Source organism: Cyprinodon variegatus, unplaced genomic scaffold (genome assembly GCF_000732505.1).
Source record: "Cyprinodon variegatus isolate N-32 unplaced genomic scaffold, C_variegatus-1.0 Scaffold1221, whole genome shotgun sequence".
In the NCBI taxonomy this organism is placed as follows: domain Eukaryota; kingdom Metazoa; phylum Chordata; class Actinopteri; order Cyprinodontiformes; family Cyprinodontidae; genus Cyprinodon; species Cyprinodon variegatus.
Genome location: NW_015151674.1, coordinates 123,154 through 139,595, shown reverse-complemented (window position 1 = coordinate 139,595; position 16,442 = coordinate 123,154). Strand labels below are relative to the sequence as shown.

At 37.8% G+C, this 16,442-nt stretch overlaps 1 protein-coding gene across 1 annotated transcript in view; it reads left to right on the top strand.

Annotated features, from left to right (window-relative positions):
• LOC107102239 (primary amine oxidase, liver isozyme-like) overlaps positions 1 to 16,442 on the top strand; it is a 50,813-nt gene that overhangs the window by 31,234 nt on the left and 3,137 nt on the right. Inside the window, exons 2-3 of the mRNA XM_015401454.1 lie at positions 598 to 716; positions 4,336 to 4,502. Coding sequence (XP_015256940.1) covers positions 598 to 716; positions 4,336 to 4,502 — 286 coding nt within the window. The remainder of the gene's footprint in view (positions 1 to 597; positions 717 to 4,335; positions 4,503 to 16,442) is intronic.

Sequence of the window (16,442 nt, the reverse complement as noted above, 5' to 3'; positions counted from 1 at the left end):
GTTTGGCCACAATGACCTCATCATTATACATATTCCACACAACCACTTAAAAAAGAATTTTCTTCAATCCAACTGCAGGTGATTATACCACGCTATGGTCTTTACTACGCTGTTCCTCGTTGGAAATGCTATCTTCTTAAGGGGATTGGTGGCCTAATGGTTAGGGCATTGTGCTTGGGTTCCAGAGGTCCTGAGTTCAAGCCTGTTTCCCACGGACTGACACTCTGGGTCCCCGAGCAGGACCCCTAACCCCCAGACTGCTCCCCAGGAGCTGCACAATGACAGCCCACTGCTCCCCAATTATTATTCTTTCAGGCAAACCCATACAGATTTTATCCGCAGGGAGGTGGTAAAATTGACCAAAACTGAAAGGTTTTTAGTGCTGCTTTAAAATTACCGCACTTCATGGTTTTGTTGTGATGAAGTTATCACTGGGTGATTTGTTTTTTTTGGACACTGCTTGGTATCTTGCTGTTAGTACTGCACTGTACAAGTTCTCACAGTTAAAATAATGTTATAAACTGCCAACAGTGACTCAAAGTTGAGCCTTGGGCTCAGTATATCCAAAGTAATAACATATTTAATTTTCCTTTGCAGGTAGGGAGAATGTATTCCAGGTCAAAGACATGGAATTTGTCAACGTTTCTTTGCCTTGGATGCCTGATCATTACGCGATGGTACCTCAGCTGGTGGAAAAACAGCTCAAAACAGAACAGGTCAGTCTTTTTTTATGTCTTTTATTGATTTGTGTGTGTTTATCTTATTTTTTTCTTGATTACAGGAACTACTATAATTTCTGTTTAGCAAGTGTTGTTAGCTGCCTGCCACTGTTGCTAACAAGACTAAACCATATGTTTTTTCAATGTTTGTTTTAGAAGAAAGTTTAATTTAAACTCAAATTGTGCTTAATAAAATGATTGTTTATTGAAAACAATTTGAGAGCCATTGTAATCAGCGCAAGGGAAAAGTCAGCAGACTTTAATTCATTTGACCACTATACAAAGCTAATTGAAAGGTTTCTTTCAGATTGGAATATCTTCAAAATTTCTTTGATATATGTTAGGCAAAGATATTGGAACTTGAATTGGGCTATTACAAGGGAATCCACTATACAATGTAAAACAATGTATACAATGTATAACATCATACAGTCAAATTGATTCAAAGTTTTCTAAGGAAAACTGCTACTGATTGCATTGACTCATTGCATTGACTGCATTGACTGTAAAAATGAATATAAAACAATAAATAAATAGTGCATGTTTTTGTTGCAATAGCAAACTTGTAAACATATTTGTGCCTTAAATGCAATGACTGTAGGCTACAGTTATAAAACAGATCATTAGCTCAATGCTACATATTGTAGCGATAGCCTACTTTTCCACTTGTATTTCCTCTGAGCTCTTGCAGGAGTGAGGAGTTGTATATTCTTTGAGAACTGCAGAGTAAAACTCTGAGGAGGCAATTCATATTTGACACTGACAATAAGCTCAGTTTTAATTAATTCAGTGGAACATTTGTTTGCACATCAGTCCATTTGTTGTTGATTAAGGAGAAAATCCTCTCCGCAAAACCAGTGGAACATGGGGTGCTGAGAACAAAGGACACAGCAGCTTGGATGATGGGAAGGTCAGCAGCCTGAAGAACCTCCATCCATCTCTCTGCTGTTCCTTTGGACTGACAGGATTCCTTTTTCTGCAGCGTCAGAATTTAAATAACTCCATTCCTCCCCCATGCTGCTCTGTTGTCTCTCTGTGAGCAACACTTGGCTCGACCAATGGGATAAGGGTATTCTGGATCGTTACATAGATGTTGTCAGATCATTGGTCACAATGCAGCACAGGCCCAGGAACAAGTTTACAGTAAGTTTTTTTTTTAAGTAATGTGCCCTTGTTCTTCATTTTCCATTAGCTTTTTACTGAGTATTTTTTACTCTCACAGTAATATGGGACAATGTGCATTCCTTTACCCCTAAATACAGGACAGCTACTTCTATTCCTAAATACGGAGCAATTCCGTTTTTCAAGGGACGGTTGGCAATCCTATGTGACTTAGACCCTTACTCCACTCAGCTCTGATTTAGGCTGACAGCTGTGTTAAAAATTTGTATTTTGGCAGCTTTTGTTAGTCACTAAAATACCCGGACTGGCTTAGGGTGAACCGGGAGTATTCCTGAAGCACCGGTGTTCTGTCAGATGAATATACCTCGTCAAACCAGCATACTATTAGTTAATATGCATGCGCTGGACATCAGATTTGTGTTTATCCCTTTAGTATGTAAAATAGACTATAAAGTACCTCAAGGGGCGGGTATCCCTTTAGGTATGTACAAAAAAGAATTTAAGGTCAGATCCCCATACGCTCCAAAAAAAAAAAAAAAGTAATTAAATAGTTTTTTGTACATGACTAAAGGGATACATGCCAGTTTAGGTAGTTTAAAGGCTGTTTTTCATACAAAACTATAGGGATAAACTAAAGGTTTTGACTAGACTATGCTTGTCCGACAAGCTATGCTCATCTGACAGAACCCCGGCCTGGGATTGGCCTGCTAGCCTGCGTCACTCTCTCTCTTTTTTTCTTTTTATAGTAAGTCTTCCGGTGCCGCAGTGGTCTGGCCTATCAGAGAGATAGGCCAGACCACTTAGGCCAGTAGCATGTGAGAAGGGAAACCAATTGATTTATTTCAATTAAAACCCACCCCAACAGTGTGTATTAACCACACAGACAGCAGCGTGTGGAGGAAGGGGTGTGTGACATGTGTCTGGTGTTGGCTGCTGTGGTGTGTGAAGCTATCAAGTGGTGCAAGTGAGGATAAAATGCAATGGACCCGGTCTTCGAATGCGGTAAATGGAAGAGGGAGGGCGGTGCAGAGAGGGAGAGAGACAAAAAAAAGAAAAGCGCTGGAGGAGGAGGACGCAGCCAAATGCAGAAAAGTAACAGATTTATAAAGCCCTTCCCACCTGTGGTGCCATAAAAAAAAGATGCAAGTAAGGTATAAAAAAACACGCACACACTAAATGTTTTCATAGCATGAGTAACCCTCTCAGTCAAAATTGATTGTCCAAAAGTGGAACTTATAGTAACTAAAATAAAGACTATTTTACTTAATCTTTTAATTTGAGAATTACATTTTTATAAATGTATACTTTCCATCTCAAATAAAAACTACATAAGTATTTTGCCTGGAAGTTAGTAAGTAATCTAAATCAATACAAATTTAAATCATAATATAAACACCTATTTATAAAACTGGAGCTCCTCAAAGTAACTCTGTTATAATTACATTTAAACTTGATGATTTGGGAACAAAATGAAGAACAAAATTTATAGTCAGACTGACTTCATTCTTTTATTTGTTTTCATGAAGACACCTGAGCTGCTTTGTTGAGCTCCGATAGCTCAGTGTGAAAACCAGCTGATCCCAGGCTGTTCCTGCATACAGGATGTTCCTCTGCTTGGTTTTGATATGTGTCAAAGCTGAAGGTGAACTCAAACACAGAAGAAAAACTTGCTATTTGGTTGATAAAAGCTTGTTTAATTTTTCAGTTTTTTCAGTTCCTCGGGTAGCAAAACAGATCCCAGCCCTGTTGTATTTTACTACCTAAGAAATCAGTGCTGTCAGCAGTCAATCATGTAAGCAGGTCAGGGTGGCCTGGTTACATGACTGCTTCCTGGATGGGAAACAAAACGTCTTCAGACTTGGAAACAAAGTCCAGTGGATTGTTTTGTTTTTTTTTACTTTTTTGATTAACTAAAGATTATTACTTGGTTTTACCCTTGATTTGAGTGACATATTATTGAACTATAACTTTAATTTTTTGTTATTGATATATTCAAAATTTGCTGATAAAATTGCACAACATTTATTTGAAAAACAAATAAATGATGTAATATTAATTGACTTTTATACTTTGTTGATCCATCTTTGGCAGCAATTTCACTTGTGGAGCAGTCTAGGGTTAAGGGTCTTGTTCAGGGACCCAGAGTGGCAGTCCGTGGGAGTGTGTGGGTCTTGAACTCAGATTCTTCGACACCCAAGTGGCTGCCACTAGGCCACCACTCCCCAAAACTTCAAGGAGGCTGAATAACTTACCAAGAACTGTATATGACCACTAGGGGGCCAAGGCATGTAACTTCCAGGTTTAGCAAATTGCCCCAAATTTAGAACTGACTGGTTTTCTGGTATGTGTAAATAAGGGGAGTTAAATCTTCAACATAATTTTGAAGGAATGCATTATTTATACTTGATTTTTTGTGTTATCCCAGCTTTCCTTTTAAATTTGTGTAAACTATTTCTAGAATTTTTACTGTGGGACTTCTGTAACCTCTTCACAGGAAGCAGCCCTACGTCATAATAGCAAGACACCTCGCTACCTTCACATTGCCAGCAAAAAAAAAAACCGCTGGGGCCATCAACGGTCCTACAAACTGCAGGTTTACAGCTTTGCAGGAGAACATCTACCGGAGAGTCAAGCTGAGGAGAGATCTATGTCCTGGGCAAGGTAGGAATGGACATTAAAATATATACATACATAGAAACATAAATAATATAAATACATAGTGTTTTAATACTAATTATTATTATAATTATTATAGCTGTCTGAATGCTGGTTAAGGAGTAGAGAATGGCCACTATAGGTGTTTTCAAGCCGATGCCAATACCATTGATTTTTTATTTATTTTGGAGTCTAGCCAATCTCCCGACATGTGCTTCTGAGTTTTTGTTTATTTATTTACTTACCGGTATTAATAAATGTATTGCGGACAGCAATACCCCCACTTTTGAGGTTTGCTGCTGAATGCACTAATAATTTGGTGAACACGAGTAAATATTGGCTGATACTGTTTCAAAGAAAATAAAACTAAAAATACAGAAATTGGCCAAAAATATCTGTTGGCCTAATATCAGTCTATCATTACTAAGAAGTTGTCACAACTCAGAAAAGAAGGACCAGTATTCAGACAAGACAGATGGTGAGATTACTCAAAAAACGTTTATTTAGGACTGGTGGATGGAGTAGCGGTGGTTAGGGCGTCTGAGGCAGGAAACTCTGGAGAGAGGAAACACAGGATATTGACCACATAAATCTAACGGAGGAAGATTATGAACATGAGTCACTAACATGGTTTTCAAGTTCAGTCCATTGCCAGAAAACAAAGTAGAATCCAGCTTGTGGGCTGACAACAAGATGAGGAGGGCGCCACCCAAAGTGTCTCAGATGCGGCAGCCCCGGGGAATGGAGAACAAGCAGGAGTCTGAAGACAGGTCAGGCAAACAAATAAAAACAGGAACAGACAGGCTCAGAGATCTAGGAGTCTAAATACAGTTCCGGCACACCGTTCAGAAAGGAACAGGCTGTCATGATTTTACTTAGGTTCAGACCCAAAATGCAGAGGACCAAACAGGGAGACCAGGAGAAAATGTTTAACAGGTTTTATTGAAGATATAATTAAGAGAGAAGTGTTGCTCTGAACACTGCTCAACCGGAACTGAAAACTGAGGGGAAGACACAGCGGTTAGTTCAGGCTCAGTGGGAAATTTGACTTGTGAACTTTGAGAAGAGGATTAGGTTGCTGACTCACGTTTCCAAAAAAGTTGTTGAATCCTTGACTCCAGTCTGTATGCTGTTGTTCCAGTGTTTGTCTGATTTGGTGGAGGGCGGAACAGGGTTTACCCAGAATGCGGTTGTTATAGGTGAACGGAGAAACTAACTGCCACTCAGATTTCCTGCGGGACTTTAACGGGTCGTAGTGGAGATAAATCCCTTTCTCAGTGCGAAGCTCTGAGAAGAAGACATGATGATAACGAAACTGGATAAAAAACCTCCTATTTGAACCCCAGCTCAGTTTGTAGCTCAGTTGATCCTTCCAGGGAGAGAAGGTCAGAAAAAGCTCCAGTTTGCAGGATGACTTCCTGCCGAGAGGCAAAGACAAAAAACAAAGTTAAAACTCAGGTTGACTAGAACTCAGTTTGACTCGGCAAAACTGAGCTTGGTTAGAGTACACTCTGGCGTTGAGGTAGTGGCAGTCAGCAGCTTAACGAGGAAACCATCAGCAGGTGTGTGAGGAGGCGGACCAGAGCTAGGCGCCTCCTGGTGGAGGAAGGGAGACAAACACAGAAACACAAACACATAGGAAGGAGTCCTGACACAGGCAGGCTCAGGGGTTAAGAGGCAGAACAGGTCAGGAAATCAGAAACTCCAAGGAACTCTAAAAACACTTTCACCGCAGGCTAGAGAGAACGAGAATAATCTGGTCCTGATGACTGGATGCGATCACCTTAAATAGAGAAAGGAGCAGGTGCAATGACTAACCAATCCAGTCATCAGGGCCAAGATCATGACAGAAGTGTCTATAACTAATTTTCCCCTATTGTAAAAATCGGTTTGGTATCTTACGTTAGGTTTGGGTTGCCTGTAAACATCTGGATGTTTGTTTGAGTTTGCCTGTGATGGCTTGGCAAACTGAAAAATATATAACCTGTCTTTCACCCATTTACTCCTGCATTTACCCCTCATAAACACACAGCCAGTTATCCATGCTTCCCTCCAGTTTATCAGAAGGACCCTTAGAACCATTCTAGCCTATTCATTCATTCACAAAGATTACATTATAGCCCCATTTACACTACCCTTGAAAAACCGATCCAGGCCNTCCCCAATTATTATTCTTTCAGGCAAACCCATACAGATTTTATCCGCAGGGAGGTGGTAAAATTGACCAAAACTGAAAGGTTTTTAGTGCTGCTTTAAAATTACCGCACTTCATGGTTTTGTTGTGATGAAGTTATCACTGGGTGATTTGTTTTTTTTTTTGGACACTGCTTGGTATCTTGCTGTTAGTACTGCACTGTACAAGTTCTCACAGTTAAAATAATGTTATAAACTGCCAACAGTGACTCAAAGTTGAGCCTTGGGCTCAGTATATCCAAAGTAATAACATATTTAATTTTCCTTTGCAGGTAGGGAGAATGTATTCCAGGTCAAAGACATGGAATTTGTCAACGTTTCTTTGCCTTGGATGCCTGATCATTACGCGATGGTACCTCAGCTGGTGGAAAAACAGCTCAAAACAGAACAGGTCAGTCTTTTTTTATGTCTTTTATTGATTTGTGTGTGTTTATCTTATTTTTTTCTTGATTACAGGAACTACTATAATTTCTGTTTAGCAAGTGTTGTTAGCTGCCTGCCACTGTTGCTAACAAGACTAAACCATATGTTTTTTCAATGTTTGTTTTAGAAGAAAGTTTAATTTAAACTCAAATTGTGCTTAATAAAATGATTGTTTATTGAAAACAATTTGAGAGCCATTGTAATCAGCGCAAGGGAAAAGTCAGCAGACTTTACATTTGACCACTATACAAAGCTAATTGGAATATCTTCAAAATTTCTTTGATATATGTTAGGCAAAGATATTGGAACTTTGAATTGGGCTATTACAATGGAATCCACTATATAATGTATAACATCATAGAATTTGTAAAAGTCTGTTTTCTTGATACTCATAAACTATCTGAACTATAAGTTCACATTCATTTATAATGAATGTGAACTTATAGTTCAGATAGATTCCTTTTCCTGCAGAGTCAGAATTTAAATAATTCCATTCGTCCCCCATACTGCTCTGTTGTCTCTCTGTGAGCAACACTTGGCTCGACCAATGGGATGGGGGTATTCTGGATCGTTACATAGATGTTGTCAGATCATTGGTCACAACGCAGCACAGGGCCCAGGAACAAGTTTACTGTAAGTTTTTTTTTAAAGTAATGTGCCCTTGTTCGTCTTTTTCCATTAGCTTCTTACTGAGCATTTTAACCAGGTCAGGGTGGCCTGGTTACATGACTGCTTCCTGGATGGGAAGCGAAACGTCTTTAGACTTGGAAACAAAGTCCAATGGATTGTTGTTTTTTTTTACTTTTTTGATTAACTAAAGATTATTACTTGGTTTTACCCTTGATTTGAGTGACATATTATTGAACTATAACTTTAATTTTTTGTTATTGATATATTCAAAATTTGCTGATAAAATTGCACAACATTTATTTGAAAAACAAATAAATGATGTAATATTAATTGACTTTTATACTTTGTTGATCCATCTTTGGCAGCAATTTCACTTGTGGAGCAGTCTAGGGTTAAGGGTCTTGTTCAGGGACCCAGAGTGGCAGTCCGTGGGAGTGTGTGGGTCTTGAACTCAGATTCTTCGACACCCAAGTGGCTGCCACTAGGCCACCACTCCCCAAAACTTCAAGGAGGCTGAATAACTTACCAAGAACTGTATATGACCACTAGGGGGCCAAGGCATGTAACTTCCAGGTTTAGCAAATTGCCCCAAATTTAGAACTGACTGGTTTTCTGGTATGTGTAAATAAGGGGAGTTAAATCTTCAACATAATTTTGAAGGAATGCATTATTTATACTTGATTTTTTGTGTTATCCCAGCTTTCCTTTTAAATTTGTGTAAACTATTTCTAGAATTTTTACTGTGGGACTTCTGTAACCTCTTCACAGGAAGCAGCCCTACGTCATAATAGCAAGACACCTCGCTACCTTCACATTGCCAGCAAAAAAAAAAACCGCTGGGGCCATCAACGGTCCTACAAACTGCAGGTTTACAGCTTTGCAGGAGAACATCTACCGGAGAGTCAAGCTGAGGAGAGATCTATGTCCTGGGCAAGGTAGGAATGGACATTAAAATATATACATACATAGAAACATAAATAATATAAATACATAGTGTTTTAATACTAATTATTATTATAATTATTATAGCTGTCTGAATGCTGGTTAAGGAGTAGAGAATGGCCACTATAGGTGTTTTCAAGCCGATGCCAATACCATTGATTTTTTATTTATTTTGGAGTCTAGCCAATCTCCCGACATGTGCTTCTGAGTTTTTGTTTATTTATTTACTTACCGGTATTAATAAATGTATTGCGGACAGCAATACCCCCACTTTTGAGGTTTGCTGCTGAATGCACTAATAATTTGGTGAACACGAGTAAATATTGGCTGATACTGTTTCAAAGAAAATAAAACTAAAAATACAGAAATTGGCCAAAAATATCTGTTGGCCTAATATCAGTCTATCATTACTAAGAAGTTGTCACAACTCAGAAAAGAAGGACCAGTATTCAGACAAGACAGATGGTGAGATTACTCAAAAAACGTTTATTTAGGACTGGTGGATGGAGTAGCGGTGGTTAGGGCGTCTGAGGCAGGAAACTCTGGAGAGAGGAAACACAGGATATTGACCGCATAAATCTAACAGAGGAAGATTATGAACATGAGTCACTAACATGGTTTACAAGTTCAGTCCATTGCCAGAAAACGAGGTAGAATCCAGCTTGTGGGCTGACAACAAGATGAGGAGGGCGCCACCCAAAGTGTCTCAGATGCGGCAGCCCCGGAGAATGGAGAACAAGCAGGAGTCTGAAGACAGGTCAGGCGGACAGATCAGAGCTAGAACAGACAGGCTCAGAGGTCCAGGAGTCTGAAGCCAGGTCAGGCAAACAAATAAAAACAGGAACAGACAGGCTCAGAGATCTAGGAGTCTAAATACAGTTCCGGCACACCATTCAGAAAGGAACAGGCTGTCATGATTTTACTAAGGTTCAGACCCAAATGCAGAGGACCAAACAGTTGGGTTGACATTTTGAGGACCCATATGCAGAGATCAGGAGGCAGAGGTGAGTCTTGAAGATTTAGCAAGTTCACTGAGGCAAAAATCCAAAAGCCAAAGTACAAAATACAAGGAACTAAAAACTAGAAAACTTCAGGGGAAAACTCATTTAGGAAGTGAGGAAAAGACGAGGACCCAGCACTGAGGAACTGCACTTGGAGAGTATATATAGGAGACAGAACAAAGATTGGACTAATGAGCCGACAAGGAACAGGTGTGGATGGAAGCCTCAAGAAGGGAGCCGAGGGGGAAGAGAACAAACACAAGGGAGGAACAGAGAGTAACTCTAGAACAAAACAATACTAGAAAAAGCTACAAATATAAGAAACTAAAAATAAACTTAAACAGAGGGCAGAACCCTTACAGCCAGAGGCTCCCTCCAGTTGTTCCAGCAAAGCCTCAAAATGGCCGCCCTCTCGCAAACAGGCCTTTTTACACAGACTAAGCCCCTCCCCTCATTCTCATCCCTTATTTCCCCTTATAAGTCAGTTTTTTTAGAATATAATTTCCATTTGCATTCCTTTCTATAGAGTTATCAGGTAAATCCAAACACAAACCACAAGTGAACATTTTAAAGTCAAATGAAGATGATGTAACTTCTGCCAACTGACAACCCTTATATTTGGCAAGCTGACTTGGCGCTGCCTTTGATTTGAACCAAACAATGTTGCCAACAGACAGGAGCCTAATATTAAAGGTGCAACCTTAAAGCACCAGTAGGTAGCCAGGTTTTTATGTGTGTTTTGGTGTGGCAATGTGGCAGTTCATTTAATGAGAGAGTATGCTGGTCCTCACAAGTAAAGCTATGACAGCCATCAAAGAGCTGATATTGGATATAAATAATAATAAGATCAGAATATGGACAAATATAGCTATGCAACAACAGCACAACAGTGAAAACGAATCCCATCCTGTCAGATAATTTTACAAATTTGAAGCATATGTATGGTAAAAAAAAAAAAAAATCTGACTTATCACAAGTAACACCGGAGCTTGAGAAGGATTCACTGTTAACATTAACAAACTGAAATATTTTGGACAAATAAGATTGAAACCAGCTGTTTCCCTACTAATTACAGCTTGTTTGGGCCTTCCTAAAAGAATATTGTGATGACATTTACTAAAATCTAACAGCTGTTTAAGATTTTTTTCACCCACAACAAATTCTGTGTTGTTTTTAAGACAAAATATTTGCTCTTTTTTGTAGCTTCATAGCTCTGGGAATTAAGCTGTTTTAAATGCTAGTGAACAGTAGTTATGCTAAGGTGAGGGTGAAGACAGTTGGTGAAGGCTAAATGGTACAAACTTAATGGCACTTCAGGATTTTTGAAGGATGCTTCCCTGACAATGACCATTCTTGCAGTAAGAAATATTTTGGATCCTTTCTCTTGCCAGATGTCATAGCTAGAACCAGCAGAATTCCTTAAGTAGCACACCTAAAAAAAATAAAATAGTTACTATTTTATTCCAATAGTGAAAGTAGATGTACATGGATAGCACATGTTAATTGCTCACTTTGCATAATTTCGCTCTAATTTTTGCAATCATGTACGTTTTATTGATTTGTTGTTTTTTTTTCAAGTTAAACTGACTAAATAATCAGGCCTCTGGGAAGAGGCATCGCAGCATATGATGCAGGTCCAACAGACTCTGCAACAGTTTCTTCTCCACTGCCTTCAGACTGCTGAAAATTCCACATCAAGTCACAGACTCTGTATCACACTGATGATACCAAACCAAAATACTGCATATTTGCACCATATATATATTAATGCTCTGAACTTCCATATCAATCTGTTTCTGCACCATGTTTTTTTTTTTTTATCACTGCTGTAGTTTATGGAATAAAAATATTAATTTTGCTGCTAAGCTGCTGCCCATTCACTGTCAGAAAGCTGTACAAGGGGAAGTTTCGTTTTGTATACACTTTTTGTATACAAAATTACAATAAAAGTTGTCGAAGTCTAGGTCTAACTAGCAATTTAGCTGTGAAATGTGACATTGGGGCTGTGGTTTATTATTGGTCGAGAAAGCTACACATGTTCCCATGTGAAAATAGTATGACTTCTCCATGGAGGATATATGCTGCTCTCTCCACCCTGCTAACAGTGAGAAATAAACATGACACCACCTATCAAAACAAACTGTCCCATGAAGGCTACTTTTAGAACCTCTGGAAACAAAAAGCAAAGTAGTCTTTTGGGAAAGTATGGAATGAAGTGACCACTAGCTGCCCTAGAGCAGGGCAGTTTGGATTCTTCCTTTTTTAGTCATGCAAGGAGTATCTATCACTAGAGTGACGTTTCTGTAATTGAATATTTCAAATCAATCAGTCGCTAAATATCTAAATGTTTAATCATTTGAATATTAGAACACATTACATAAAAGTTTAGAAAAATTACTTTTACAAACAATTTTTTTCTCTTGGCAGTAAATAGGACTAGGTTCATAAAAAGCATGCAAAATGCTGTTCATCTTTATGTGTCTCAGTCTAGCAAGCCCGGTCATGATAAAATATGTTTTTAAACACAGAGAATCAATACTGTTAGTATTTTGATTGCCCTAAATTGAATGCTCTCTAGAAGCAAAATGCTCCGTCAGAAACATAAGTAAATGACCTGATCTCTGACATAAGACATTTAAATTTCCAAATCTCCTGGTCAGACCCTGTAATTCAGTGAAAGGTTGGAGTCAGAGTAAAAAAAAATTCATGCCCAGGAGAAGGTCACTCCACTGGCTGGAAGTTAGCTGCCATTTGGCTGGCAATGGGCCATTTTGAATAGCTGCTGCTGTACATTTAGTCTTTCACAAATGTATGTGCATGATGATGAAAAACTGCATTGTAGCCACAGCTACCCTGGGGCTCACTGAACTGCAAGGCTGCTGCACACTGGCGGCATCATGCTCTTCGACCACCATCAGTACACAATGCAGGTGAAGTCTCTTGCTGAAGGACACAAGACTGAAAGCCAGAGCCAGGGCTTGAACCGACAACCTCTAGATTTCAGGGAAAGCTCCTACATCCGACACCACTGTCGCCCTGTTCTGACTCTGATCTGGTTGAACTGTCTGTTAAGTGACTGGAGATTACCATATTATATTACTGCTGTCATACCTTTGCTTTGACAGCAGAGTTGCATCCATCTGGTTAAATTAAGGTGTATTTTGCACCCAATCATTTATTTATAAACCGTGAGTCTCCCAGAATTTATGGTGATGAATAGGCTCTGACACCATGACCAAGACAGCAAATAAATCTTATATTTGTTGCTGGTGTGAGTAGCTCTCAGTCAGCTGCCTTTGCTACTGACTTCTGGATCTATGTTGTTGACTGATATACTGTATGCTTCACTGAAAACTGGCATCATTTGTGAGTTTGTCTCTATAAAGCTTCTTCCCATTTTTTATTGGATTTTTCATGCTGGTCAACCTGTCACACCTTTATATCAACATGCTTTTCTCAATTGAATTTTGTTTTTTGGAATTTAACATTAGGTTAATTCCTTCATTTTACAAGTTTTTTTCTCTTTTAAACTTTTAATTTCACCTTATTTTATGCCCTACGTTCTTTCTTTTTTTTTATATATATATAATTTTGATAGTTTTTAGCTATGAGTTATTAATTCCTGTAAAAGTTTAGAGTTTTGTTTCTTTAAAAGCACCATTGAAATTAAAATTCATTATTATTACTTAGTATAGTGTAAATTTAAAATATAATAAAGCGTAAATATCTTTAGTATCAGGTTTAAACTCTGCCTTTTTGACTTCTTATTTTAACCCATTTCTCTCTGGAGCTGAGAGTTTCTTCAAGTCTCATCCATCCCTCATTTTAATACTTTTAATACTTTTTATTTTTATAAAATTTTTTCAAATCTGTAAATTTTCTTACCTTACCTTCTTTTTAGCCTCTTACTTCTCATCATATTGGTTTATCTTATCTTCAAAATTTTTGTATTGCAACATTAAATAAAAAATTTCTTCTTGGGGAGTTGACAATTCCCTGGAACCTTGCCTTTGTTCTACTGCCCTAGAACTGCAAATCTGTCACATTATCTACAGGTAATTTACCGGTTTCCAATATACACACCAATCCTTTGGTGCCGACCCGGATAACTGGGGGGGAACCCACTCTAGAATACCGATGTCTCAGTAAAATTAAATGCCTTCTGGTGGCACCTACAACCTTCCTTTCAGTGCTTAGAGCATCGCATTCCTATGCGAGGTCTTTTGGTTCACAGGTGGGGAAAAAAAACAGAATTGCCTTTCTGCTCCCCAAAACAAAATGTATCTTTTATTTTGTATGTATATTCTTTAGTATTATACTCATTTTAGTGCATTAAAATGATTAACCTATTAATCTTTAATTTAGTTAGTTTTTTTCTCTTAGATTACATTTATTTATTTGATTTTTTATGGAGAAGAAGAGGACTTTGTTTGAGCTAATTTTCCAGTGTTTGATTTCTAATAATCTTTAAATCTGTTACAACCCGTTGTTTTGTAATTTAGTTATAAAAAATTTAAATTAAACTGTGCCGACAAAAGATTAATCTCACCGTCTCAAAAAGAAATGGTTTGTTTTGATCCTCCTGCTGACCTCCAGGGACCTCGATGCCAGAAGTCCTCACTCCCTTAACCTTCTAATGGGGTATTGAGGCTGGAAGACTGCTTCCTCCAGGTGGTACCTGACACAGAAAAAATCACTCAAGGAGAATCCTGCTTTGACAACACCAGATTGTCGTGGGAAAAAAACTATTCACCTATTTATCCTAGCTATATAGACGGAGATTGATGGATTTCACTCAGTCGGCACATTTATTCATATCTTTGCAAAGAGAGAACAGTTCATCATGAAGCCCTAATGGCACAGCATTCTGCCCTGTTCTGCATGAGCAGCGTTTGTTCCCCTTACTTACAGCAACCGAAAAGTAGCCAGAGTCCAAACAAATTACAGACACTTTGGTTAAACAGTAACATGTTATGAATAAACTTTGAGAAAGAATCTGGTTTGTTATGGGAAGACACAATGTCTGGTCTACAAAAAACTATCCTGCAGAGAATGGTGTGGCCTTAAAGGTGAAACAGACTGAGTGAAAAACTTTTATAGTGAGTAAATATGATAAATTAATATATAATAGAAGAGAAATCTAAATTTTGCGACAAAATTAAAACCCATCGAAATCAAGCCACGGAATCACTTTGATTTAAGTTACACTCAATGTTAATGCTACACCACTTGTTTTCAGTGAGTAATTCGACATCAAACTTGTAGTACAACTCCTCCAGCTGTCCCTCAAAATGAAATCCCATTAAATCCAGGCCATAGAATCGCTTTGATTCAAGTTGCACTTAATGTTGCTGCTACACTATTTGTTGTCAATAAATAATTCCACATCAGACTTAGAGTACAACTTCTCCTGCTGTTCTTTACCATGTTTCTTACACATTGATGTTGAATTTCAGTATTAAATCCCGTCAAATTCAAGCCACAGAATCACCTTGATCCCAGTTGACCTCTATATTGATGCTAAAATAATTTTTTTTGGTTAACAATTCCACATCAGAATGACAGTGCAGCTCCTGTAGATGTGATTCAGTTAATTCCAGATCTAATGAGGGCTTTCAAAATTAAAGCCCTTAAACTTAAAAGACTGAATCACCTGGATCTACAGTAAGTTGCGGTCATTATTGATACAATTTTTTTCCAGTAAACAATTTCACTTCAAAATTATAGTGTAGCCCCTTGAGACGTGGAATTTCAAAATTAAAGCCCTTAAACTTAAAAGACTGAATCACCTGGATCTACAGTAAGTTGCGGTCATTATTGATACAATTTTTTTCCAGTAAACAATTTCACTTCAAAATTATAGTGTAGCCCCTTGAGACGTGGAATTTCAAAATTAAAGCCCATCAAGATCAAGCAACAGAATGAATTTGATACAATTTTTCCTCAATATTGATGCTACATTTTTTTTGTGAATAATTCAACTTTATTATGATAAAAGAACACCTTCAGGTATCCCTCGCAAAGTTTCTTCAAGATCTAGTGGGCAATTTCTAACTTATAGTACCTAAAAATCTATAGTGTTCCACATTGTTTGCTAAGATGCTCTGGGTGTTGCTGCTAGATTTTTAGTTTTCATTAAATATTTCCACTTTAGAATGATTTTATAATTTATCCAGATTTTCTTCCACAAGGTTCACTAATATATGACAATATAATCACAATTACAACCCAAAATATAACTTTATACTTGTCTTTATCAAATATGAGGGGTTAATTTGTACATTATCACACTATCTAAAAACTAAATATATACACACAAAAATAAAGTTCTTTAAGAACCAAAAACAAAGCAGCAAACCAAAATGAACGGGTTTTGGAACTATCAAGTGATCTCTTGTGTTGTCAAGTGCCTTTGAAAGTTGGAATCATTTTGTAGGAGCCTAGTTTCAGAATAATTTCTAGGTAAAATACATGTACAAGAACGTAAAAGGTTCTCATGTGTAAGGATATGTAATATTTGCAATTGTGCCAGAGTTTTTTTTGCAAATGTGCATATTTAGGTGCTCATTAGCGAGTTTCTGGATTTTTTTTTTTAAAGGGTATGGATTCTGCTTCTGTAAGTCAGGCAACTGGAGTGGAGCCACAGTATTTTGACCTTGTTCACATTTTGCCTTATATTATTTTATTATTTATTTGCAGAGATGGGAAGTACAAATACTTCGTTACTGTACTCAAGTAGATTTTTCTGATATTTTTA